This window comes from Colletes gigas, unplaced genomic scaffold (genome assembly GCF_013123115.1).
Source record: "Colletes gigas isolate AHSC1104 unplaced genomic scaffold, ASM1312311v1 Colletes_gigas_Sc00006, whole genome shotgun sequence".
NCBI lineage: Eukaryota > Metazoa > Arthropoda > Insecta > Hymenoptera > Colletidae > Colletes > Colletes gigas.
Genome location: NW_025106635.1, coordinates 3,034,369 through 3,060,606, shown reverse-complemented (window position 1 = coordinate 3,060,606; position 26,238 = coordinate 3,034,369). Strand labels below are relative to the sequence as shown.

Sequence of the window (26,238 nt, the reverse complement as noted above, 5' to 3'; positions counted from 1 at the left end):
CAAGATTCGGAATATTTATAAAAATCCGAATATATTTTAAAATTTGGTTCAGTCAATATGCTTACAATTCTAGCACCAAAAAGTTGCAATGTAATATTTTTAAATTCTGTTATTACTTTTCAATTTTAAAGAAACAATTACTTTTCAGGTTTACAGAGACAGTATTTCCTATGATAACATTAAATTTAATAATAATAAAGATAGGAAAGCACACGGTGCTTGTTGAATATTTCTTGTTTCCTTTCCCAGTTTACAATTTTTCTTTCAGGAATTTTGCTGGCCGCGTGCAAAGCGGTCAATAGAGTCAGTGTTTGTTGCGTAGATTAGTAAACAGTTTTTCGAAGCACAGCTGCTTCGAGTAGAGTTACGTTTACATTTTAGGTATACGCGAAGGTCGAGTCAGTTTATATTGCGCAGCAGTAAATTTTCACCGGAGCATCGTGGCTCTTTGTTTTCTAACACGCGATAGTAGAGTCCCTTGTTCGCCGACTTTGATTTTCGGTCGCGTTAGTTTACCATTTCCTTTAATATTCTTTTCAATTATTCCTTTCAAAAGTAGAATTGCTCGTTATCGGTATTAGAATCAGTGCATCATTGAAGAGGAGTTTTGAGCGATTCTCCACGAGAGAAAATTGTAAGTATCGCTCAGTTTTGAATATGTAGAGACTCTTGTATGAAATTAAAAATCTCTAGAATTTTAACAATACATTATAATTGTTTTATTCTTTACAGTTTCCAGATCTCCTTCCTTACATCCTGGTGACCAGCAGGACCATGCAGACGATTTCGTTGATGACTACACTGGGAAGCAGCATCGCAGAGGTCTACCTAGAGGTTATCGTAGTCAACGGTTGGTGAGTCGCATGTGTTTTTGTTCCTCTGGTCCCCAACCATGTTGTAGGATGAAAGATCCGAATCAACACGGGTGACCAGTTGTATACTTGCTATTTTTGACGAGTTAAGTGACCGCGGGTATGAAAAATACCCGTGAGTAGTGACATCAATTGTTATATTATTTTAGTGCAGGCTAGGGTCCTTCTTGCACTCGCGTTTCTTAATGTTACAAATAAATATCACACATTATGATTATTATAAAATTTTTATAAGTATATATAACACAATTTATATAAAATACATGAAATATTTTTATTAACTTTACATGAGTTATTTGATCGAATAGAAAATAAATTAATATAATGTGAAAACATTATATTTATCACATGATCGAGTAGAATATGAATGATAATTAATATGATATTGTACAATAATATTTACGACATTAATATAAATTATTAAATATTGATCGTTTACTTAATTAATACATCGTTTGATGTATTTAATGTGCAAGAAGGCATTTCGCGACAGGTCGATTTTCCAGTCAAAGTAACACGCGTTTTATACCAGTTTCCATCTTTTTAAAAAATTTACTTTTACTACAGAATCGACTTTGAATTTTTTAAATTATAACTTATTAAATTTGTTTCAATTATCACAGAATCTTAATAAAGTCTTTCCTTTCAAATAATTAAATTTAAATAATAATAGTTTTCTTGAACAATAATATTTTTCAATACTAACTTATTTTGTTGTTGATATATCAGATATAACAAGTCGAGTAATTTTCATTCAAATTAAATACGAAATACCATTTAGCTATTAACCATTCTTTCTAGTCAGGATTTTCAGGATAGTTTTCCGTGTTCGTTGCCTAAGTTCATGCACATGCCCAGGTGCTATTTGCATGAGCGAAGGCAACGGGGCACGATGACTTTATTCATAATAATTCAACGACATATCGACGACTGACATTGGTTAGTGAATCGTGCACGACGTACTGTCCACATGTGTGTGTGTGTGGTTAGGTTGTGGAAGTGCGTCGTTTCAGATATTTTTATAATTGTAATTTACAGTCACTTAGTTTTATAACATTAGATTTTTATCAATTGCAATAATAATATCAAAGTTCAATTTTCCATTTATTTGAATAATTGTTGATCTTAATGGATTTCAATTTTAATATTTTTCAATCTTCTAATATAATGATACATACATACATTTTATTAAAGACTAGATTCCATATATTAAAACGTTCTATACAAATATTTCTGTATATAATATGAGTACGCAAAGATCACTAGCCCTTGTCAGTCTCAGAAACTAGTAAGTCCACAATTAGAGTGTGAATGTTTGCAATGTTCGGGTGTCGGAGGAACCCCGGGGAGTCCTCTCTAGTTTAGGTCGCGCCCGAACATTTTGTATGAGAACCGTGGAGTGTTTGTTTGCCTGATTGAGTTTTGCAATTTTTTAAATATAGGGTTAGGTAGGTAGGTAACTTATTCTCTGGTGTGTGTGTTTAAATCTAAGTAGGTAGGGTCAGGGCAGGACTGTCCACATTAGTAATTCGGGCAGGCGCGTTTTCGCGTGGCAGTTCTGTTCCTGTAGTTACGATTTCGAGAGTAGAAATGTTGCTGATTCAAACGGTGTGCTTGTGCTGTTTGTTTCGGCTTTATTTTCGACTCCTCGAATCGCGCGACTCTTAAAGTCGCTCTCTCGCGCTCGCGGTCGCGATCAGGTCCCTTTCGAAACGCTCGTCTCCCTCGAGATGACCACGTATGCTCTTTCAACAATTCGTATATTGTTGGAAGACTACGTATTGCACGAAATCTCGAGCCCGGTTTTAAGTAAGTTTCAGGCATCGGCAGGACCGCCGAAGAAAGAAAAGACTCCATGAGTTGAAGAGGCCCTGACAAACAGTTTCAAGAGTGGGCTACAACAAATGGCTCTCCATCTTCATCTTCGGATGAGAATGGAAAGTCATTCTATCGCTACTTTGTCACTTAACTCGTCTGTAGTTGTAGTTTGTTTTTTGGCTGGCTCACATATGCATGTACTCTGTACATGATTGCACCATATATGCCAGCCATCACTCCCCTGTGTCCTTTTGGTTGGCTCACATATGCATGTACTTGGTACATGATTGCACCATATATGCCAGCCATCAGGACAACTCGCGGTTATGATATACATAGTGTCGCGAACATGCAATAATCGCGTTTGCTTATAGAGTTGCGAATCACTACTTTTCGCGTTTCCTTTTCAGGGTAGTGTTTCGAATAATTACCATCTCGCGATTGTTTTTACGCAAACTTAGGCACCGGGAGTTTGCTTTAAATATAGCGTTGCGAACAATTAATAAACGCGATTGCTCGTAGAGTTGCGAATCGCTATTTTTCGCGTTTCCTTTTCAGGGTAGTGTTGCGAACAATCACGATTCGCGTTGCTTTTTTACTCTTTTATACATATAATGGATATCAACCGCGTTTGCAATTTTCATATCATAAATTAGCGTTGCGATTTTTTATTTAGCGTTGCGACATTTTTAATGCCCAAATTCTACCCAAACTGTAGTACTAGTAGTAGTTAGTTTACTTTGTGGCCAGTACATGTGTGCTCACATGTACCAATAGCCCCTGATTAAAGTTAGAGTTGCGAATAATATACAATGTTCGCGTTTGCTCGTAGAGTTGCGAATAAATATGTATCGCGTTGATGTATCAGTGTTGCGACCAAACACGATTCGCGATTGTATTTTTGCAAACTCAGGAACCGGGGCGTTTGCTTTAAAAATAGCGTCGCGAATGATTGATAAACGCGATTGATTTAGAGTCGCGAATCACTATTTTTCGCGTTTGCTTTTCAGGGTAGCGTTGCGAATAATCACCATTCGCGGTTGCTTTTATTGTTGAAAATCGCGTTTGGAATTTTTCTATTATAAATTAGCGTTGCGATTCTGATTCATCGCGTTGTTTTCCCCGTAGCGTTGCGTTATTTAAAATGTCTAGCTTCATCCTAACTGAAGTGCCACTGTAGTTAATAGTAGTTTGAAGTAGCTAGTTTATTTCATTCATATGTATCTGTGTCTACCACCGAAGACGCCAGTTCCTGATCCAGCAATTTTGGGCAAAACGCGATTTGCATTAGCGTTGCGAAACATAAATATATTTCCATTAAAGATAGAGTTTCGAATATACAATAATCGCGTTTGCTCATAGTGTTTGCGAATTACTACTTTTCGCGTTTCATTTTCAGGGTAGTGTCGCGAATTCCATACGCGATTGCTTTTATTGTTATTTAAAAATAGTGTCGCGAATGCACTGATCGGTTTGCTCTTAGCGTTGCGAATTACCATTTTTCGCGTTTACTTTTCAGGGTAGTGTCGCGAATAATCACCATTCGCGTTTGGTTTTATTCTTATGAAACGCGTTTGGAATTTTTCTATAATAAATTAGAGTTGCGATCTTGCTATATCGCGTTTTTTTATTAAACAGAGTTGCGATTCAATGCCCAAAATTTGACGCTGGTCAGGATCATCACGACGATATATTTTTTTTTTTTCTATATGTTGTATATTTCATAAATACTAACATAAACATTTTTGTTTCAGTGCCAACGGTATCCTGTGAGAAGGAAAAGGATTAAACAAGCCTGAAACGGCCGTAGCTGATTATTAAAGTTAGCGTTGCGTATTGTTTATCATGGATGCACGTGATTTTGTTAGTATCGCGAACAATCAAGCGCCCTACGTGGCTGCTCTCGCGAAGTCCTTCATTTTTCTGAATAATGACGCATCCCGCGGTTGTTTGTGACAATTTTTCAACTAATATTCAATAGAGTTGCGAATAACAAAGCGCCCTACGTGGCTGCTCTCGGGAGATTTTTCATTTTCTATTTATTAAAGTTAGTGTTGCGATATGAAACATGGTCCACTTACGGTTTGCTTTGAATTTATTACAAGTGGACGATATCTGTTTTTTCTTGTACTTTTCAGGTTGTAAATGAAATGTTTGTCATTGGAAATACTGTTGAGAAAAACATTTCACATCTGAGAAAAGATACATTTCATTTTTCATTAAATTGAAGTTAAATCGTGCAATTTTTATGAATTATACAATTTTATTGTTATGTTAACGGCGATGATAACGATGAGGATAAATGCAATTAAATATTGGGATATCTATAATTGTGGCTATTTGTTGTTAGAATTGTTACGCGATATATTATTTTGTTCAATCGCGTTTGTCTTGCAAGAAATTTTTTGCAAATCAGTAGTGTATATTTTCATAAGTATTTTGAATCTTTTGCAACTATTCAAGTTTGCTCGCGATTATTGTTTATAGTTTGATGAATAAAAAACTTGCAATAAAAAGGTACGAAAATGATAGAATTCGATGTTTTATATCGATATATGTTATATTAACGCGTGCTCGTTATTACATCTTTTTCTGTGACAGTAATTTAGATTTCGATACAGTAAAATATGGTTGTTCCAATATGATTAACCGAGAATATTTTCAAATTATGAATATGCAGTTGTAAATAAGATGCAAAACAAAATCTTTGCTAAGTTTTGCTTTAACAAATCGGTCGTTTTTAATACATTCTTTATCGATTATGAAATACTACATTTGTTAAACTTCTTTTTTTATCTTAATACTGAATTGAATTTCATAATTTCAATTTTATTTTGATCGATTCACAACTAATGCATATCTTGTTAATGAATTCAGTTATTTAATTGACACGAAAGCTTATTTTTCTTCGCGAGGGACAGTTAAAGTTTTTTATTATAATATGTTTTTAAACAAATGTTTATTTGTGTGTCTACTAATCCGTTGGGCAAGTTTCTGTTACAGAGTATATATGCATATTTGAAAGGAACAAAAAAATGGAATGTAAAGGTAACCAATATAATAAAAATTTGAACAACATGGGACTTAAATAGTCCTGGAAAATCATTTTATTGAATTGTGTTTAATACTGGTCAGTTTGTGTTTCAGGAAATCTTCGTGGAAGCAACAAGGAGCAACATATTGTTATATACTTGTTTAATTATGTTTATAGGTAGAATGTACATAGTGTAAATATAGAATGTTAAGAATTATTGTGTTCGATACTTGTCAGTTTCTGTTTCAGGTAATGTTCGTGAAAAACCAAAGAGCAACATCTTTTAATATGTATACTTATTTTGTTATATTTACAGGTAGAATGTACATAATGTAAATATAGAATGATAAGAATTATTGTAGTATGGGGCTTGAAAAATCATTTTATTGAATTGTGTTTGATGTTGTATGAATGTTGTTTATGAGAAACGTTGTTGATTCGAGTTTGAGTGATTAATTTCATTTTCGATCGAATTTTTTGTCGTCTTGGTATCTTTTCACAGGCAGATTCTTCTGTAAACTCCTTTCTTGTTGGTATGTTAGTTTTTCGAACGATTGATCTAATCACGTTCATCGTTTTTCGTAGAAATTCCTCGCCAAAGGAGGGTGGTTGGGGCGAGGCTCGGGCGGGTCTCCATTCGCAGCAACCTCCTCGTGGTGAGACCTGGGGATTATTATTTGGCATGTAATTAATTTCAGTGTTTGTTACTCTATAATACAGTTATTTAATAATTAATTACATAGCAAATAATATGAGCTAATGGCTGCGATCTTCGTCGTATAGTTTCGTATAAATATAGCTTCTCCATCGGATCAAAATCGATCAATATCTTCGTAACTCTCGCCATATTTAGTGTCATAGTTTAATTACATTCTGAATCTCTGTTTCTCGATATCGATAAAGTGCATTTCTTATCATATTACAAATGGTCTCGATACTATAATAATAATTGAAAATATTATTCGATGGCACATACTCGAGGCGCCCCCTAGCATCGAAGAAAACGGACTATTTCTCAACAAACTTGGACGGTTTGTCGTAGATGGCGATGCAATTCTTCGTACTGCGGGTACTTGTTTTCACAGCAACAATTTTTAAATTAAATAAATATTTTGCGGTATAGAAATTCTCGATACATAAATACAAGAGAAAGATACAAAAGAAACTCTCGGTAGAAACGATTTTAATGCGAGCAAAGCCACAGGTAATAGTCAGTATTAGGGATCGAGTTAAGTTAACTGTTTCGTAATGGATTAATCAGCTAATTAAGCCGAATTTGTTCGATTGATTAATAACCTCTAGTGTCTCGATAATGTGATTTCCGCTAATGAACAACGTATTCTACATAAGTAATTAAGGCAGTTGCTCGAAGGAATAACTCGATGTTTGTTAATTAGAAATTTATTTGTAGAACACGAACGACACACGGCATATCGTATTTATTATTTCGTGGCAACGATTGTTAGCAAAAGGTAGATAAATAACGAAACGACAAAAATCATTGTTAAAATTATTCGATAGAAATAGATTGCATTTAAATATAGGTATTTAATAACAAAATTTATATGTATTATCCATTAAAGACAGGAAATGATTATTCAATTAATCCGTTAACGAACAATCTTTTTCGTACCGAGTTTGTTTAATACGTAATCAAAACACAAAGAGTCGAAATGGAACACCAGGGTCCTTTATACTCGATTTTGAATTTACAAGCAATCGAAGTTGTACAAACCTGTATGTATATCCTTCACTCGACGCGCGATGATCGCTGTGACGAGCAAAATACGTTAGGCCAATGAATAGGGCTGTGTGTGCATGACGCGTGATTTCTTTTCCTTTTTTACACGCGGAGCCATAGCGCTTCTGCGAAATCAGACAAGGTGCGTCCGCTGTCGGAATTTCAGCGCAAAAAATTAGGTTTTTTTTTTTAAATGTTCATCACTGTTTAAGTTGTAAAGGGCGTACAAGGGCCCACTATTCGCAAACCAGTAGATAAAAGGAAGCATTTCATTATCGAACCTTCCACACATCGAGGTATTGATCGAACAATTTCACACGATTGAATCGAACGTACGAATTTTCTGAAATACGATTAAATCTCTATCGATATATTCCTGGTGCGGCAGAAAATTACATTTACCCCGTATGCGTCGCTTTTTCAATGTTCTAAATTTTCACAAATGTACGTATCGGTGAAGCTAACTTTTCTTTCTTTACTCTTTTCGATTTAAATACTTATTATTTCGCGATTCGTTTACACCAGTTCCCATTGTTTCTGCACGACAAATTCACGCGAAGCACCCTTTACAATTAAATCTTTCGCCCAGTCATCGAAAACGATAAAGTTATATCTTCGTGCTCGTATCGAAATAGCGGGTCGTCATTCACGGTATTCGTTTCACTCGAGCACATCGTTACGCAGCTTCATGTTCCATTACCAGAAAATATTCAACCGGAATGATCGATCTGAATATCCTCTCGTAACTTCGCGAAGCTACCGGTGATACCGCAGGTATACTTCCGCATCGGCGGTAAGATAATCTGCCGTCCGTGTCAGTGTTCTTCAACCTCGATATCGCGCGCGAGGAAACCATTCGCGACTATCCACGTCCATCGAAACGAAACATCGAGTCACTTTTTCAGCCACGCGACGAAAGAATAAATTTCACGTTGAATTCGTGAAAATTTAACGAATAAAAAAGTGTCGCGTTCCTCTCGATTCGTCTGTGGATTTGAACGGACGAAACAAGAATTGAAGGACACTGTCGCGCTGAATCTCGGCGTCGACCGTAGCCAGCAGACGTCGGATATATTGAGTTTCTTTCGACGACGATATCGTTAGACTTTGCAAATGATGTTTAGCCCCCGTTCGAAATCCTTGGATTTCTATCTTCCGCGGTATCGTCGAGACAAGATCGCCTAACGGGAGACGAAGTCTGGAGAGACGAAAGCTCTCCGACGCGCATCTAATCGGCTTCATTATGCGCGCAGCAAAGAGTGCGTGTTAACGCTGATTAATTACTCGTTGGCAGCTCGTTTAAACGAGCACAACGCGCTGGTTTTTCGTTTTCCGTCGATTTCTCCGCTTCCGTTCCGCCATCCTACGTCTCTCTTTACCCGTGGCACCCTCGCTTCACGGTTTTTCTTCGCGGTTCGCCCATTTTTCTTCGTCGGTCCCGCGATAAACTCCGCTATTCCACTCGTTGTAACGCATTATACGCGCCTGCGAGCGAATTGAAATCACAATGGAACAATTTCTTCGGGATCCTTCGGCGATGAGACTGCTGCTTATCCGGGAAAGTATTTTTACGGCGAAGATCGCTCGAAAATGAATCTCCCGCGTAAGCATTTCGCACGCAAAGGTTCTCACGCTATGGCTACTTCATTTTCGAAAACTATATTCTAATAAAAAGAAAAAGGTTTAAAATTGAGAAATGTCGATTCGATTACTCTGACCAGAAGAATCCGATAAACTATGAAAGAGGAGTGACAAGGGCAGAGAGGGGAGGGATTTAGGGGTTAAACTTGGCGATTTTAATTAATGTCGCTAGCTCCGTCGACGGATCCACTTTACAACGGCACCCCTATATCGTAACGCAGGATCTTTCAATCGCGTGGAAACTTTTCACGTTAATTATTTCGCCGTGGAAGCTCCTGCAAGGGCGCGGATCGTCGCGACCAGAGGGGGGCTGCCAGGGGCGGGAAGGCTTTCGAGTTTTCTGCGTTCGCAGCGAGCGCAGGAAAATTAGAAACCGAACGCGGAGGAAGATCGCGTAACCAGATTACTTTTTCGACCGGCTTCCTCGCGGTCCCGTTTCCTGGTTTGCATTTTCTGAAAAGTTTCCGCGGAAAGATTTGTCAGGAGGAGGCAGTCCGAATCCGGTCTAGAATTTTTAAGAGAATGGATCTTTCTTTTATTTTTTATATAATTAGCTTCGAAAATTTGTATAATTTTCAAAAAATTAATACACGAAGATCAGTTTAAATTGCTGTTGCATCGAACGGATTGCCCCCTTAATTGTAACGGGCGTTTTCGGTCTCTCCCTCGCCAGAGGGTTGGATCTAACGGGATCGCGGAGGTGCAGGGCGGACGTTTAAAATATTTCACGCTAATTGTAGCGAAGTTTGCGCTCGTGCAGTGGCTCGTTACGGCCCCGGATAGTCATGGAATCCCGCGGGCAAAACCGTTTATTTCGAATCCTTACGATTCGCCGGTAAGTTTGGCGCAATGTTTCACGTTTCGTTGCATCGTGTTTCGAGCACGATTAAATTAAATATTTAAAATTGTATCGCGAGTGCAAACCCCCCTTGTCCGCTCGCGTCGATATTTTATTGTTGTTTTCCGTTCGAGAGTCGCGACTGTCGGTCGCACGCGTGTAACGGTTACAACCGGCTGATTATTTTCGGAAAATTACAAATTGGGTCGTTTCGAATTAAACGTTCGATATCGGGATGCAAATTTTCGATGAGAATCAAGAGAAGTCCGATTTTATCTTTCGGTAAAATTTAGTATGCAATTTCACGCGCTGCTCTGACCACGTACACCTTACTTATTACTCCATATATCCTTTGCCTTAATGATTTTAATTAAACAACTCTCGGGGGTCCAATAGTTTGCTATCCCTATTGTCTTGTTCGCAGCTATTCTTGATAAATTAAGGTTACTTGTTACCGTGAGACATAAAAGTAGATTGCACTCTGTTTCGACCAACATTAATTACGAAAGAAACATTTAAATTTCAACTATTTTATAATAGAAATCCGGTGTAGGGGATGCGAAGGTGTTTGGTTCCTCCATAAGTTTGTCAACTTTGGGGCTTTTCCCTGTACTTTGTCCTTTACCTGGCGTTCTGTTAAGTTCATAATTATACTTTTCTTAGAAAGTATTATATTTTACTAAGAGGACCTTGTGGTCGAAACGTTGAAATTAATTCGTGAATTACTTTGCAAGTAACATTCATTCTTCCTATTATTCCCGCATTTTATTAATCATACTAACAAAAAGACAGTTCTGCGAAAGTTTGTGAATGTTTACTTTCCGAATGCAGAAACTGATAGTCGTACTTCAACGAAAAGATACCAGCGGTCGAATAAATTGTCGGGTATATTGCTCGTACACGATAGTCGAATGTAAACAAGCATAGATACCGAATAATCGTTAAAACGAGTGCAGTATTAGCTCGCAAATTCACGTTTTCAAATTGTATAAATTGTTCGAATCCTACAATTATTATTTCAAGATTATGTACGTTCGTAAGAAAGCATTTACAAGCCCCTGTTTCTCAACACTTTTTTCTAACACCGTGTTGATAGAATACATTGCCAATGCCGAACAGTTTGGCAACGTTTTGCATTAGTCACAGTTGGGGAAACGGGGTGGTGCTGAAATTCAAATGGACTCGATTCGTTTCAGCGCCTCGAATCATTTGTTTTTCATCGGTTCGTCGTGTAACGCGGACTTGTTCGTTCGTGCGTGATGTTAACGGAGAATTCGGTTTTTCCCCCCCGTACCTTCAGAGATTATTCTCGTGGAGGGTTTCTGTGCAGCGTCGACATGCACTTACCCTCGGATAGACAGGCAGGGTTCCTAAAGGGTGATCCCATGACAGTAATCCGATACTTGACCGATACAGGTCGTTGCGTGGGATATGAAACACGTGTTTCCGTGGGCGACGGACCCCGCCACTTTTGGAATATTTATCAATATGTACCCGAAAGCGACGCCGATGCGTCGTTCTTCTTCCGACCATGCTTATTAAGTAGCGTCGTTTACATCAACGATGCAGGAACAACGAGCAACTCGTTACATTTAGAGGCAGACGTTCCTTCAATCATCTTCTAACAAGTAGGAAAAATATTCTACATCGTTGTAGGTTTGAAGAATTAAGGGGGTCTTCTACCGTAAACCGCTAAAAAGTTCGATTCTTTTTTGCACTTTCTTAAAGAATATTCTTCGAAATATACGAGACAATGAATGAACATTAATCTTCCATCGCATCGTGCGTTTCTTCGAACGTCTATCGTTTTAATTTCTGCGGTAGAAGTAAATAGAGCATAATTGTCGGTAATTGTAGCGTTAATGCGTACTGGCAGGGGTTGGGTAGCGTACAGAGGAGCGGCGTGAGTTTTCGGGTGGCGAGGATACACACTTTAGGAGTTGGCTGGTGCCCGAGCCGCGGAAGCTCGGTCAGTGTCTCGGCCACCCTCGTGCCGTGCAGGTTTGCGAGGGAGGAGACTGGTTGTTCCCGGCATCCCCTCTAGATATACATACACATTCCCCCTCCCCCTCAGCCCTCCTCTCTGTCCCTCTCTCGACTTAATGCCAGTACGAGCGCGCGCTTTCGAACGACGCGTCGTGTCGGCCGCGAGGGACGATCAGTCTGTTCTCCACGTTCTCCACGCAAGGACGATCTCGCCCGCCGGCAATCCGTCCTCTAATCTGTGACGCGAACTTTGACCGCGGCTCCCCTGCCGCCTTCGCTCGCGATCTCTCCTTATCGCCGTCGATGACGAACGTCTGGTGAAGAGCTGTCCGATCGGACCGCGCGGCCCCGAACCTCAGTAAACGATTACGCGCACGCCGCGGTCGATCCGTTCCCTGCTTCGTAGATCGTTTCGTAGTTCACGCGGACTCGCGACACCCGTTCTTTGTTGCGCGTCCTCGACGATCACAAGCGTATCGTCCACTTTCGCGACGTAGCGATCAATTTTTTTGCCCGACCGAAGGACACGCCGGTCCGTTCGTTCTGGCAAGGGTTGCTCTCCCTCGGAGGATATCTCTCCCCGAAGTACGGAGATGTGATCGGTGGTTTCGCCGCGTCGAGAAAAGTTTTTCCCGCGTTTGCGTGTGGTGGTTCGGTTTTCTTGTCAGCGGAGGACCGAAGGTTCGACGCGGGTGAACGAAGAGGGTGAAAGAGAAGTGGCAAATGCATCGGTGTAGACGGTAGTACGATTGGTCCCTTATGGCCTAGCCGAGTACGCGGCAGGCGATCGTTGGTCCGTTGGTACGATCGACGTTATCGAGATGAGGCTGCTCGAGGTGATTTCGATCCTCTGTTTGGCGACCCGGTACACCGATTGCCGGGCGGTAGACGGCGATTTCAGGGTGAGGGACTTCGGCAGGCATAGACGCAGGTTCACCGCGGAGGAGCTTCTCAATAACAAGTTTCCGCACTCAATCAGCGATGATCTAGACCTGGACGTTTGCAAGGCGGGTAAGCGGAGAAACTTTTTCTTAAGGAGCGAGCCGACGAGATAGAGAACAGGGAATATCGACGTCCACGTAGCTCGAAATCCGATGCTTGTATTTCACGAGTTCGCGACAGGCGAAACGAGGGAAGTTTTACTTTTCGCCGGGCGAGATTCCCTTCGAACTGTTTCGATACGTCGATCATCGAAAAGTCACTTTCGAATAATATTATCGCGTATTTGTCGCGGTCTCGAGATTAAAACGATCGACTCGGATAAAATGCACGATAGCGAATTTCGACGAGGGTACGAAATAAATAAGCATTTTCCGATTGTCTGAGAGCAAAGTGTTGTCCACGTAAAAAATTTCACGGATTCGGTCTGGCGGGCTACGCGTTAAATATGTAACTGGCACTTCAAAGTTTGAACCACCCTTCGATTTTTGTAAAAGTGAACCTTTCTTTTATACGCGCGTATTCGTTTTATTGAAAATATTATTATTCTATATCGAACGAAAATATATTTTTCAGAAATGTTAAAGAGTTTACACGAACCGTTGAATTTTATCGTTTTGCTGAACACGCATCTACCAGTGATTAATTGTCCGGTTGTTTTGACTTAGATATTGTTTCGTAGGTAAGTGACATCAGTCTTCGAGATATTTTTACGAGTTCACAGCGATAAAATGTCTGGATCCGAATGTAATTATAATTTTTGTCTATAATTATACTAAAGTTCGCGTATGAACGAGAAAGATTCATTAATTTTACTATCGAAGAATGTGAAAATAGAGGAAAGAAATTAATCGTGCAAAAAGGAAACAGTACGGTAGAATAATATATACATACAGTAAATAAATTTTCCCTCTTTTCCGTTAGTTGTGGAACGCGCGTTGCGAAAGAACTATCGAGAAGCGATTAATTACCAGGAATCGTAGTGGTTGATATAAAATTTGCATGCTAATGCAAGTTATCAATTTATACATTCTTGTGAAAATTCGTACGAAACGTTGCACGGTATCACACTTTAAATATCCAGTACAAATATATATATAGATTTCTAATTTATTACCATAATAATTTAGAGCGTAGCAATAAATTCTTTATTCGCGACAATCCTCGAATTTTATCGAATGAAATGCTCGAATCGGCCAAAGCAATCGAGTCGCGCGAATTCTTGAATTTGTAAACAATATTTCGAACGAATGGAACGGTTAATTAGAACGGAGAATTGGTCGAAACACTTGCGCTCCTTAATTTTTTAAGCGAGAAATAAGAACGGGCACGAAAAGTCTCTTTGTTCGTCGGTCGCTGAAAGCCAGGTCCGATCGGATTGGTCGAACAAATCAAAGGACAAGGGGCCGTTTATCGCTGCGAATTGATTCCATTTCCCCGGCGTGCCGTAAAGCGTGTACGGAATCGAATCAAAAGCCGATGCTAGGCTAGCCGATCCAGCATCTCGCGCGATTCCGGGGATTATGCTTTCGAAATTAACAGGGCAAAGCTGTGGAAACAGAGGTAGAGGCTAAGGATTGCCCAAACGAGGAGAACCGGGGTTCGGAAAGAGGCAAAGGCCATCGATGAATGAGTTCGGGGCCTCGTGGCGTATGATCTTCTCTCTCAGGACCCCGAGATGCTCATTGTGCTTGAGAACGGGACGCGATATGAACCGTTTCTCTCGAGGCATCGTAGAAAAATATTCGTCCCCCGTTTGCTCGAACGACAGCTTAAGAAATATCAGGCAAAAAGAATTCTAGTTTATCGCAGTTATTTTCTGTGTCGATTTCAAAGAAAATGTAGGAAAAAAATCCTGTCACGGCTGAAACCTTTGTGTACGAAGCTTGTGATTTAGGTAACTTGCAATAAACAGAAAATGAGTTTGTTACACCCTTAACGACTCGATGTAAAAGCTTCCCCTAAGGCTGGTTATTGACTCGTTGTACCCGGGGTTTTTAGCCGACGTATCTTACTTTATGTTATAGGAAGTCCCCAAGAAACGCTTGATCTGGAAAATAAAAACTTTTACGTATATATAATATTCTAATTATAATTTGTATTAAATATATTTTTTCGTCTTCGTCGAACAAAGTCTCGCTATATAGATGCAAGATAAACATTCGTCGAAGAAGGTAAAGCGCGCAGAAAGGCCAGACGTGGGTCGATGTACTATTTCTAAACCTAATATCTCGCAAAGTATCGAGTATCTGTGCAAACGAATGGGGGTCAAATATTTTTCGGTTGCCTATCTATCTGCGAAGCCTCAATAAAATCTGCGCGTAACGCGTCTTTGCGGTCCCCTCGCGAGGGTCCGGCGTTGCTTTGGGGAAGGCCAAAAAGATCCTTTTATCCTCTTGGAGTGATTATCTTGGGCGTGCCTCGAGAGAACCGTAGGAGAGGCTAGACCAACTGACGATGGAGAAGAGAATGAAAAACGACGCGACGCGATCCTCAGGGCGCAGCCAGGGTTGTTGTAGGCATCGCGTATCCAAAAGAAACGCGGACCGAAACGGTCCAAGACGCGTCGGAACGATCCATCGAGCACCGTTTTAAAAGCGTATATCTAATCTTCATTCGCGGCGAAACGGGAGAGGAAAGATGCTACTGCTTCCTGGCATTATCTTATTGTCAGACGCGTTTGTCAAACCCGTGGTTATCGTTTCGTCGACCGTATGTATTTTCGTGAGACGCGTGCTGGGTAGATTGGCCGCGAGAATCATTCGATAGCCGAACAATTTATTCATGAATACGAGGAACGCGGTTTGGCTCAATCTGCAGTGTATTTATGGTCGGTTGGAATCGAAAACACTTTGTTATCGGGTGAACGTTCCGTCGAGCCTTCTGGAAAGCTAGATTCTCTGTCGTGTTTTGGGATCCAGTTTTGAGAAACTGTTGTTCCCAAGCGTTTGCTTCCTGCTATTATTAAATCATTTATTGAAGCAAAGTACGCTGCAACCGCCTGTAGCCGTGTTGATAAGGAGACGAGATTTATCGAGACAATTTTCAGCGATATAACATCCCTGATTACAGTGTTGGAATTTCTTTTCTATCTAGCATTGTTTTATAGAAATAATATTGCGGATAAATATTTCTCCGTATTTCGATCCCTGATTCTCGTTTTCTTTTTAATATCAGAAAATTGTTATCGATCGCGAGCGTGATAGGATTGTGTTAGTTAACAGTCAAATATTTAAATAACAGACGAAAAGACCACGCGATCATTCCGCTATATATTCTTGAAAAATATTTAACTTTTCACGTGGTATCGGGAATGCACGAGGCGATCCAAATGTTTAATTTTCTACGTGCTATCGGAAGTGTGCGAAGCGATCCAAATATTTAACTTTACACGTACTATTGAATAAGCACGGAGGCTATCTAAATCGAGCAATTTTCTCTTATTACCGTCGGATAGGAATCGAGCTGATAATGTTTTACAATTAGAAGGCAATATGTATACCGATGCTTCGAAGCACGAATTAAGTACAAAGCGGGGGATGTTAATATAAGTTTGTCGCGCTTCGAGGATCCGTAAACACGGATAAACATCGTTCGAAGTTGCTTTGGAAAACGAAACGGCGAACGTCCGTGGAGTTTCGCGGTTCCGTGTCCACGTTTGCAAAAATACGCAAACTTTGCCAAACTCGGGCAAACTTTCTTGCGGGCAGAGTCGATGGGAATCTTCGGGAAAACATTAATTTTCTGGTTCCGTGCAGTTTCCCTCGGTCTCCGTGTCCCGATAGAAGATTATTCGCGGAATCGTTGGATATTTACTTTAGTTTTGTTTCGTTTGATAACTTTATTCTATAGAAACGCAGAGGCGTAGCGCGACGTGCCAGAAGAAAATAAAAATGAAAAATAAGGGCAACGAACTATGTAGCAGTAATTAAGCGAGGAGTGCACTAAGGATTGGGGAAGTACGAGTTTAGAGTTCGATAAAACGTGACGAGATAGATGTTGTAGTCGTAAACGTGAAATAGTAGAACGCTAAAACGCAGCAACATGGTCGAAACCATAAGATGGGTCAAGTGTTACACCAAGATTCTCGAGTAAAGTTCGCAATGTAAGGAGTATTGAATCGAGCGAGATACTAAAGGAAGATAAGTTGGCCAGTAGAGAGGAAGAACAGACAATCGACACGAAGCATTTGGAGGAATTTAATTGCAAACCATGTAAGTTGCACCAACGCGATAGCGTACAGAGAGGTCATCTTCTATCTTGCACTTGGCAGACTCTACGCAACGAGGATAAACAATCTTAACGAATCGAGAATCGTCGGGATGAAAATATATTTAGCAATTATTATAAAAGAAGACGAATGGCGTTAAACCCTGGAAAGACTAACGATCGATCAGAAAATGTTAAGACGAAGCTAAGAGAGCTTTTATGTTGATGTAATATCTTAAAAATATTAAGTAAAAACCTCGAAAGTTGGCGGTCCTGCAAAGTTTTAAATTTCTCTTCGGTCCGAAGATGAAAGACTCCCAGGGGATCTTCTGCTTTAAAATTTTAAGAAAATCGACGTTCTTTGCACTTTCTTTAATCTTTAAAATTTCAAAAATTAGGGTAGTTATGGGAATTGAAAGTCGAAGCGAATGTGAACGCTTAAAGATTCAACAGAAAAGCGACACAGTTTATGTAGTGGTATCCTTATTCATAATTAAACGAAGGACGTGATGTGATTACAGTAATTGCAGAATTCCAATAGCGAACTTGATTACAGTGAACCATCGTTTGTCGAAGTTGTTTTTATCGAAATTACGTATAAATTAAACACACAAAAAATTATTTTTGGTTCCGGGAATCAATTACAATTATTTCCCGTGATTAGACACACCCCTGAAATCTTACGCACTTTCGAGAAAAAAAGTTCTTTGTCGAAAATATAATCTGTAATCAGAAAAGGTGGAGCATTTTACTGTAGAAGAGTTCATAAAATCGCGTACCGATCAATGAAATCGTCGTAATGTTTGCGTCTAAGGACAAAGACCGTCTCGCGATACAGTGCTAGGCGAATCGGCATCGATTATGTCCGTCGCTATTGCTAATTGCGGCTCGTCGAGGAATAAACGATCGACTTTCCGTTCCGTCATTTGCAAATTTACTCGACGGACCGCGGATTACGAAAGAGAGAAGGGAGCTTTGAATTATCCTCTTTCATGGGAAGTTTCAGCAATTTAGATTAAGATCAAAAGCCGTCGGATAATGTCTCGAATACTTAACGGCGATGAGACTGTTGCGAACAACTTGTTATATCTAAGTAGCTTACACTTGCCTTTTTAAGCGCCACGGGGAAACAGACTCTCGATTTGACTCTACGGATTCTTCGAGATGGAACCATGAACCGTACGACGCGTTTTACGATGATTCAAAAGCTTTCTGTTCCCAAAGAAATTTGCTGCAAGTCGGTCGTTCACCCGTCGATCGCCTCTTTTTTTAAAATACGTCTTTTATGCCACTGCTCAAAAGTTTATAGCTTTCTTAGATTTTTATGAAATTCGTCTCGTTAAAAATGTTATCCTTCATATTAAAGTTGATGTTGGAATAGTTTATCCGGTAGGTTCTCGTTGCAATTTAAATAACAGTTATTGTGTACGCCAGAAAATAATAATTCTCGATCTTCGATACTATAAGTTTAAGTAGTCTTAATGTAATTCGGTACAATGGTAACGCGTACTATCAGCCACGTTAACGGAGTTATAAGAGAATGTATTAAATCAGGAACTGCGAGAACTTGCTAATGAATATTCCGTAAGTAATTTATCTCTGTTTGATCGCTTTCTGCTACCCAACTCTCGCAATAATCCGTCGATTCTGTATCGCGTTTGTCCCTCGCGGAAGACGTTTCGCGATTTATATTTTTTCTTTTCGAACGGACGTCAACGATCGAAGAAATATACGTATTATTCGTACCCGCGGCCGTTGGGGAATTAAGGTAATAAACGTTTGGATGAAACAATCGACACTTCGTTCGGAGCGCGAAACTTTCATTAATGGAATCTAAAATTTCACGAGCGTGCTTTCGCGCAGATGACTTTTCCGCGTAGGGTTTTTCGCCAGCAGGGTAAGTTTTTTCTTCTCATCAAACTTCGCGGGCCATTACGGGCGCAATTATCGGTACGACTGACTTTTTCCTATCTCGATTTGCTGGAAAGTCCATGAAATTACCAGTCTGACGAGAGATGGAAGATTTTATTTCCCATATCGATCTCCCTGGCGGTATTTTTTTTTTTTATCCATTGCCGACCGTTGAATACGTTTCCGCCGCATTTTTCTCGATTTTCCGCCCGATTTCTTTACAATTAATTTTACACATATACACTGTGCGTAAAAAAAAAAAAGGAGAAGAATCCTTAGAAAGCTTTAAAACGTCTAATGTATTATTGCTTATTAGCGCTGGCGCTACGTTATTACTCCTTTTCGCTCTATTAAAAAACGTGAAACGAAATAATTTACATGCGTTATGATTTTAATGGACGTTTTGAGTCTATAGGAAAATTGTTACGAACAGCTTGTTCCACTTATTAGGAGAAATTAGTCTGCGAAGTTTCTATTGCTCGAAAAAAAGGAAACTCGTGGTATTCATTCGGACAAAGTTCGAACGACGTTTCTTACTTAGTAATCGTGGAAATCATGCATTTATAAAATTAATTGGAGTGCAATTTTCAATCGAGATAAGTACTTAACTATAGATACAGCCGCTGTAGACAACATTTTCTGCAATATTTCTTCGCGTTGCTTAACAATTAAAATCTCCATTTGCTGTTTACGAACCATGCTTGTTGCAAAGTATACATTACGAGTGCGTGCAAAGAAATTGTTTTATTTAAATTCGAGCGATTTTCTCTGGACTCGTTGACCGAAGAAATACAAATGTAGTTCTGTATGTGTAAAGTAAATGACTACCAGAAACAATTATAAAATGCAACAGATTTGTCTGCAGATGTTTTATATTATAAAGCAAAATTGGCAAAGTTATATGTGCCTTGGAATACATTTAAAATGATAGAATAATACGTGTTCTTAATTGAGCGGTATTAAAGAAATGTTTATTACTTGATTTCCAGGTGAAATCGTTTCATGCCACACGAGGAATCCATTACAATTTATTATTTTCTATTACTTTTCACGCGGACAGAATGAAAAGCGATGAAAGTTAAAAATGTTTGCCGGTACAATTATAAAAACCATTGTGCGAACCTAAATTTAATGAGACGGATGATGCTCTGCCTTGTAGAAAGCAAGCGGAATTAGTAGTCATACTAAACACGAAACTATGTCAGACTTTGCTTTCGATCAACAGGTCTTGAAAATCAAGGATAATCGAAGAGCAAAGTACGCAAATTTCCTTTCAAATCCGAAGTGAAATTAAAAAATACATTAATTTTGATCGAACAAATGAAACTTTTCTGTACGCAACTGAAACTTCGCGCCGTTGGAATCGCGTGTAATCCACAATAAACAGCCAATAGCCTGACGTGTCGTAAAATCCTCTAAAACACACGAAACCCTTGAAGTACTGCTTTCAATTCTACCTCTTTCCGCGCAGAGAAGCCGGTTCCTTTTGTTCGAGATCGATATTTGTGTACAGTAATGCCCCGGATATCTGAAATAAATGAGAAATCGTCCTCCACCATTGTTTGTATTTTTTGTCGTAACTCAGTTTAGAATAAGACAATCTTTATATATTTTTCATTGCAAAATTATGAAAGGAGCCTTCGATTTCTTTTTAAAGAGGAATTTGTTTGAATCGAAGGACCAGGTGGGCCCCGTTTCGACGAAACTTTCGGCAGCGATCGTCTTCGATGAATCCTTATCGATGATCAGTAAGATCCGCGGAAAGGAACGCGGGGATTTATCGGGAAAATCTCGTTCATGCGAGATCCAGCGCGTCGGTGAAGATCGTCCAGCTAACGAGCAAAAAGCACGAGGTACCGTTCTGCGTGCTTTGGACTCGGCCCGATGAAAAGACTGACCGCTCGAGTATCGTCGGACTCGCGTGCTATAATGCATCACGGTGCACGCGATTGATGCACGCTCGAGGAACCTGCTTTTCTTGTCCCAATTGCGACTAGACCTCGACGGTTTGCTCTTCAAGATTTTTCATTCCCATCCTCCGACGTCTTTCTCACATTTTTCAACGCAATTCGTGTCCGATCGATTTCATTTGATTAGTTTATATTCCTTTAATCCTCCTAAAGTAATCAAACTTTGGCTCGAATAACTTTTTAAACCCGTAGAATTTTCCACGAGACCAAAACTTTGATTTTAGACAATTGTAAACTACATAGCTTCTTTGTATTTATATTTGTAATTTGACTAAAGATATATTTCAACTCGAGAATTGATTGACTTGGTACCTAGTCAAAGGGTTAAGTAATTAAAATGACGTGCTTTATGGATTCATTGCTTCTTCGTAAGATGTGGTAGAGCTTTGATTATAAGTAACCGTTTGATTGTTCGTTAAAAGTTTGTTAACCCCGAGGCACTATCGTGTCTAATGTATAGCAGAGGTCAAGATGTGTAGGGTTTAATGGGTCACTGGTTTCCGGGAGACGATTCGCGCTTCGGTTCTTCAAGTGCTCGCGTGACCAAGAGTGTCTACCTTGCAAAGCTGGCCGACTTCTCGGTAGAAAGAGCATAGCTAAGCTGACAAATTGTAAGCTCGGCTCGAATGTTCGATTCAATTTTAAGTGGTCAAATATTTCGAGCAGACCGAATACCCGTACAACCAACAATATAACAATTTTTGTTAGTTTTTACCGTCAGATTTTTCAAATTTTCGGACGAGAGATAAAATGTTATCTTTATTCGAATAATGGTCTTAACAGAATTCGAATGAAACGAACAGCGGCCTGAAAATACACCTGGAATGAATTTGTTTGCGGCGACGATTCGGTGAAATCTCATTTAAATTTCATTTATAGAACAATACGATTTCATGCCGATAGATTCGAACGTGAAAAATATTTAATAGTTTTCAGCTAATCTGTCGTAGAAATTGCTGAAATTTATTTTTACGCTAGTTTTTTTTTTATACATAGTTGTTTTAACCTTTAACGCGTATTAAATGTTAGCTTGCAAGTATTCGAACGTTTGATACGCGAATTCCTCCTCGATCATTCTTCAAGCCCCATTCACTCGTAAAAACAGTTAATTCCCATCGTTTACAAATTTCACCCGATTTAATTTTCCACGCTATGGGGGTAGTTTTGTCCAGAGAGCACATATTCAGCTTTTTCCTCAAATTCTCTGCCGAGCTTGTTTTAAAGACTTTTTCCTTCGAAAGGGAGCTTTTTTCAATGGAGTTAAGCCGTTTGCGATGGTCATTACGCGTATGAATTTTAATGAATCTTCGAATCCTCGACATTTCCAACGGCGGGTCGAATGTTTCGCGAACTGTCCCTGACGGGATGGACGGATATTTTTTTGTCCCTATTCTCGCGTTCCATTCAGTCGCCTCACTTTGTTTTTCGTTAAACTTTTATCTCCGCGAAACATGCGGTCAGGTTTTCCGAGCCTTCTCGTTTCCCAACGTTTCGCTCTTACGCTTCTGCATTATTGTTTTCCCGTAAATTGACTGACTAGTGCATAATTCGCGTCGCTGCGTGCGCGAAAAAATAACAGAGGAATGACGTTTTCGTTTTCACACCGTTCGGTTTACCGCTAACTAGCCGATCAGCAAACAATGCCTCGGCAAACTTCGGAAATCGCGTCCAACGTTTACCAGCTTCTCTCTAGTTAAAGAATTTTATTACGTTTCAGTCTCTGCACGAGCATAAATATAATAGCATTTGATCTTGCAAAATTCTGTCATTCCTAGGGTACTGATGACATTTTTTTTCTCCAAGTTCTGATACCAATTGGTCTACTGGACTAACTATTAAACTAAACTCGTAGAATGAAATAGTCAACAAGGTCGAGAGATAAGAAGGAGTTATCGAGCGTTGTATACAAACAGTTTAGTAAAATTGGTTGTACTAGCTGAGAAATTTCTGTTATTTGGGAATAAACGAGACACGTGTTTATATATAAATCTTATTATCATACTCAATTTTGCTTTACATCGTGTTGGAATTTTCGAGATATTAGATAACCGATAGCGGGAAACAAGGTCGTTCGATGTATTTTTATCCCTTCTCGAACAGTCGAATAACTCGAATATTTTTCGACGATTCCCTCGAAATTGTTCGGTGCTCTGATTCGCGATCCAAGGAATGGCAGCAATGAAGTAAATGATGGCACATTCCGATATGCATTGTCGACTTGTCGAAATAGCGCGCGAAACGAGCTAAGGGAATGGAAGACAACGATTCCCGTCATTCTCGCAAGAAATGTTCCAAAGTTTCCGACGACAGCGCCGCAATATCAATAGAAATACTACGGAAACCCAAGATAATGCTCGTTCTTTCGTACTTATGCACTTTGTTCGTACTTCGATAGCGCGTGATCAGAGAAGATCGTACAGTCAGCGATAACGTTTCTAATATTACGTACAAGTTGAAGAGCGAAACGTCCGATACACGACGTATGTACAACGAGCAAAAATACGTTTCACAACATTAGTTTTCCAATCAATAATGTCGAAGTTCACGTTTATCCGTCAGTGAGATCTGCAGCATTCGGTCATTTCTCTTTTTTTTTTTAAGCGACATTTAAAGTTGCATCAACTTGCTGAGGCCATTGACGACTGTACAAATATTTATAGCGACTTGACGGATAAAAATTACGAGCACAAGGATAAAAGTAAAAATATTCTTCTTCTCTATGTATAAACACGTGTCGATCCTTGTGTCTAAAGAACTTGAAAACAGCGAACAAAACAAGACAGAATTTAAAATAAGAGACGTCTATGTACGATCTTTGAGGCACATGTTCCGTAAAGTAGTAGTCATCGTTCCATTAATAGATATCGTTCCTTGTTAATAACTGATAAATATGAGCAACGTACGAAAACGATCGTCAATAATCGGACGTAGTTTATATTTCTGTGTGTCATTATTATTGCACGTTAGAAGTTTAAATATTTAAATGGATTTGACAGTTTGATCGCCACCTCAACTTTTCACTATGGAACTAAAATAATTAATTAATTCAGAAATTTTGTTACGAAAATAAGTCCCAACTCCTTTACAATTGTCTAAAATGAATGTCTCCTAAAATGTTGTAAGGTTTTAGTCTGGCAGTGAACGTGTCAAAAAAGAGTTAAATTTCGATGTTTAAGTGTTTGTACTCGTAGAAATAAAAAATTTACCAGGTTGCACAGACTATGTGCACGCACTTACGTGCCCGTGCGACCTTAATCCCCGGCGTTCAGCTCCAAGAAGACTCCCTCTGGACTGAATGATGTGCATCTATATAATGCAGATGTAATATCACACCTTGTAGCAGTTACGTATTACATAGTATTCCGATACGCCCGTGGAATCACGCGGTTACGCGCTGGGAACACCTTTGCTCCTGGAACAGATTCGCAAATTGTATCACGGTTGCAAAGGAATTCCACGTGTCGCGTGACAACACCTTTCGTTTCGCGAGAGAAGAGCGGTCTTGGGAATACAGCATCGTTTGTCTCGATTTACATACCTCGGTATCGCGATACGAACGTTGTTATACTCGATTCCTTAGGGTGCGTTGCAACTTTCGGATAATTCTTTATACGCGTTCCTCCATCGAGCAATCGTGACTTCGATCCGTTCATCCCCCCAAATCCGCGAAATTCTACGCGGCCATTTTGCTTTTAAATAATTGGAAACTGTCATCGATCCAACGTTTGTTTGTTCTAGGTTCCAAACATAACGTCACGGAGCTCATTAATATTATTTGTGTTGCATTTAGTAAATGGTATAATGGTATGAATGTAGTTTAATTAAAAGAGAAACTGTAAATTTAGTATTAAAAGGGAATGGGGGTAAATAAAAGTCACTTTACTACTTTTGAATTAATATTAATAATTAACGAGACCCACACTTTGGGAATCTATGCTCTAGCGCGTACATGCTATTAGATAATAATCTCGATGCAAGCGCAATTGGATGGCTCATGATGTAATTAAGTTCTTTGGAGTCGGCGAAGGCTTGGTCTAGGGGAAATTAGTAGCTTATGGAGATGAATAAAGAGCTTGGCATAATTAATTAAGGTATTGTATTAATTAGTACTGTCCTAGCTATGTTACATTCGCGTAGAGTTTAAATGATTCAAAATCCAAACACTGTTAGTGGTAGACAAAAGTTTCCGTTCATTTATCAGTGATAAATCAACGAAGTAATTGCATACCTCAAGCAATCAGCCTTTAGCTCCTGAATACTTTCTTACAAGTGCCTGCAAGGATCCGCAATTATCCCTAGTACCGTTTCAGAATGGAAATTGGAAAATTCTGTTTCCTTAGTCGCGCACGAAAAACGAGAAAATGGCTAAGTGCCTCGCACAATAGCAATCTCCTTCTTATAGCTCCCCCATTGTAATTATTCACACAATTACGGTAACAGTGCTAGAAAGCGTGAAAAAAAAATGCGTGGTGAATAGAAATCTTGAACTTTCTGAAGGTTTGCAGTTTCAGTTCTCTTTCCGGTCCATTTTGACGCTCTTCTCCACGCCAGGATATTCTCGATAAATAGTCAGTGTTTCTCTGTAAACAATGGTGGTTTTAAAAAGTCGTAATAAAGAGTAAAGAGGAGCAGTTAAACGGGCACGAGGATGCAACGGCACCGTTTAAACAATTAATTGAAATTCACCGGAAAGAAACGCTGCTTCCTTTTTTTCTTTTTTTTTTGTTTATTTCCGATGTATCTCTTAATTAACTCTGTTAAACGTGTACGCGAGCGAGTGCATCGGTCGAAAGAGGCAGATCAAACGTTTCTGGCGTGTGCGGCACAGACGAAACGGGTTAACGAGATATAGAGAGAAATAACAACGAGGACGATTCTCTCGTGACACGATGTGGCGTTTACCGCTAACGAGCGCGCTAATTGGCATAAACGAAGCCGCGCCCGCGGGAGTGTAATCAAGTAATTCGATTAACGCTGTCGTCTAGTTCCTGAATGTTTTTCTTCTAAACTCCACGATTTCCAGAAACGAACGCTTCCTCTGCTAGTTTGTCAATCGATACGTCCCGCGTGCAACAAATATTTGTCGAACACGTTACTGGTTAATTTTACCCGTTGAAATAATTCTTTTCCCTTGGAGAGTAATCAGCTTTTCAATTTACAGATACTCGTATAAAATATCTGTCATTATCTGTTTATAAGTATCGGGATTGTGGCACGTATTCCACGATACATTTTGAAACTGTCGATAATAGCGTTTACATAAATTATTATGTAAGTTT

General features: G+C 39.4%; 1 protein-coding gene across 1 annotated transcript in view; it reads left to right on the top strand.

The window, feature by feature from the left end:
• Positions 1 to 12,089: 12,089 nt before the first annotated feature.
• Positions 12,090 to 26,238, top strand: part of LOC122395771 (tolloid-like protein 2) — a 53,681-nt gene continuing 39,532 nt past the window's right edge. Inside the window, exon 1 of the mRNA XM_043393620.1 lies at positions 12,090 to 12,941. Coding sequence (XP_043249555.1) covers positions 12,752 to 12,941 — 190 coding nt within the window. The 5' untranslated portion in view covers positions 12,090 to 12,751. The remainder of the gene's footprint in view (positions 12,942 to 26,238) is intronic.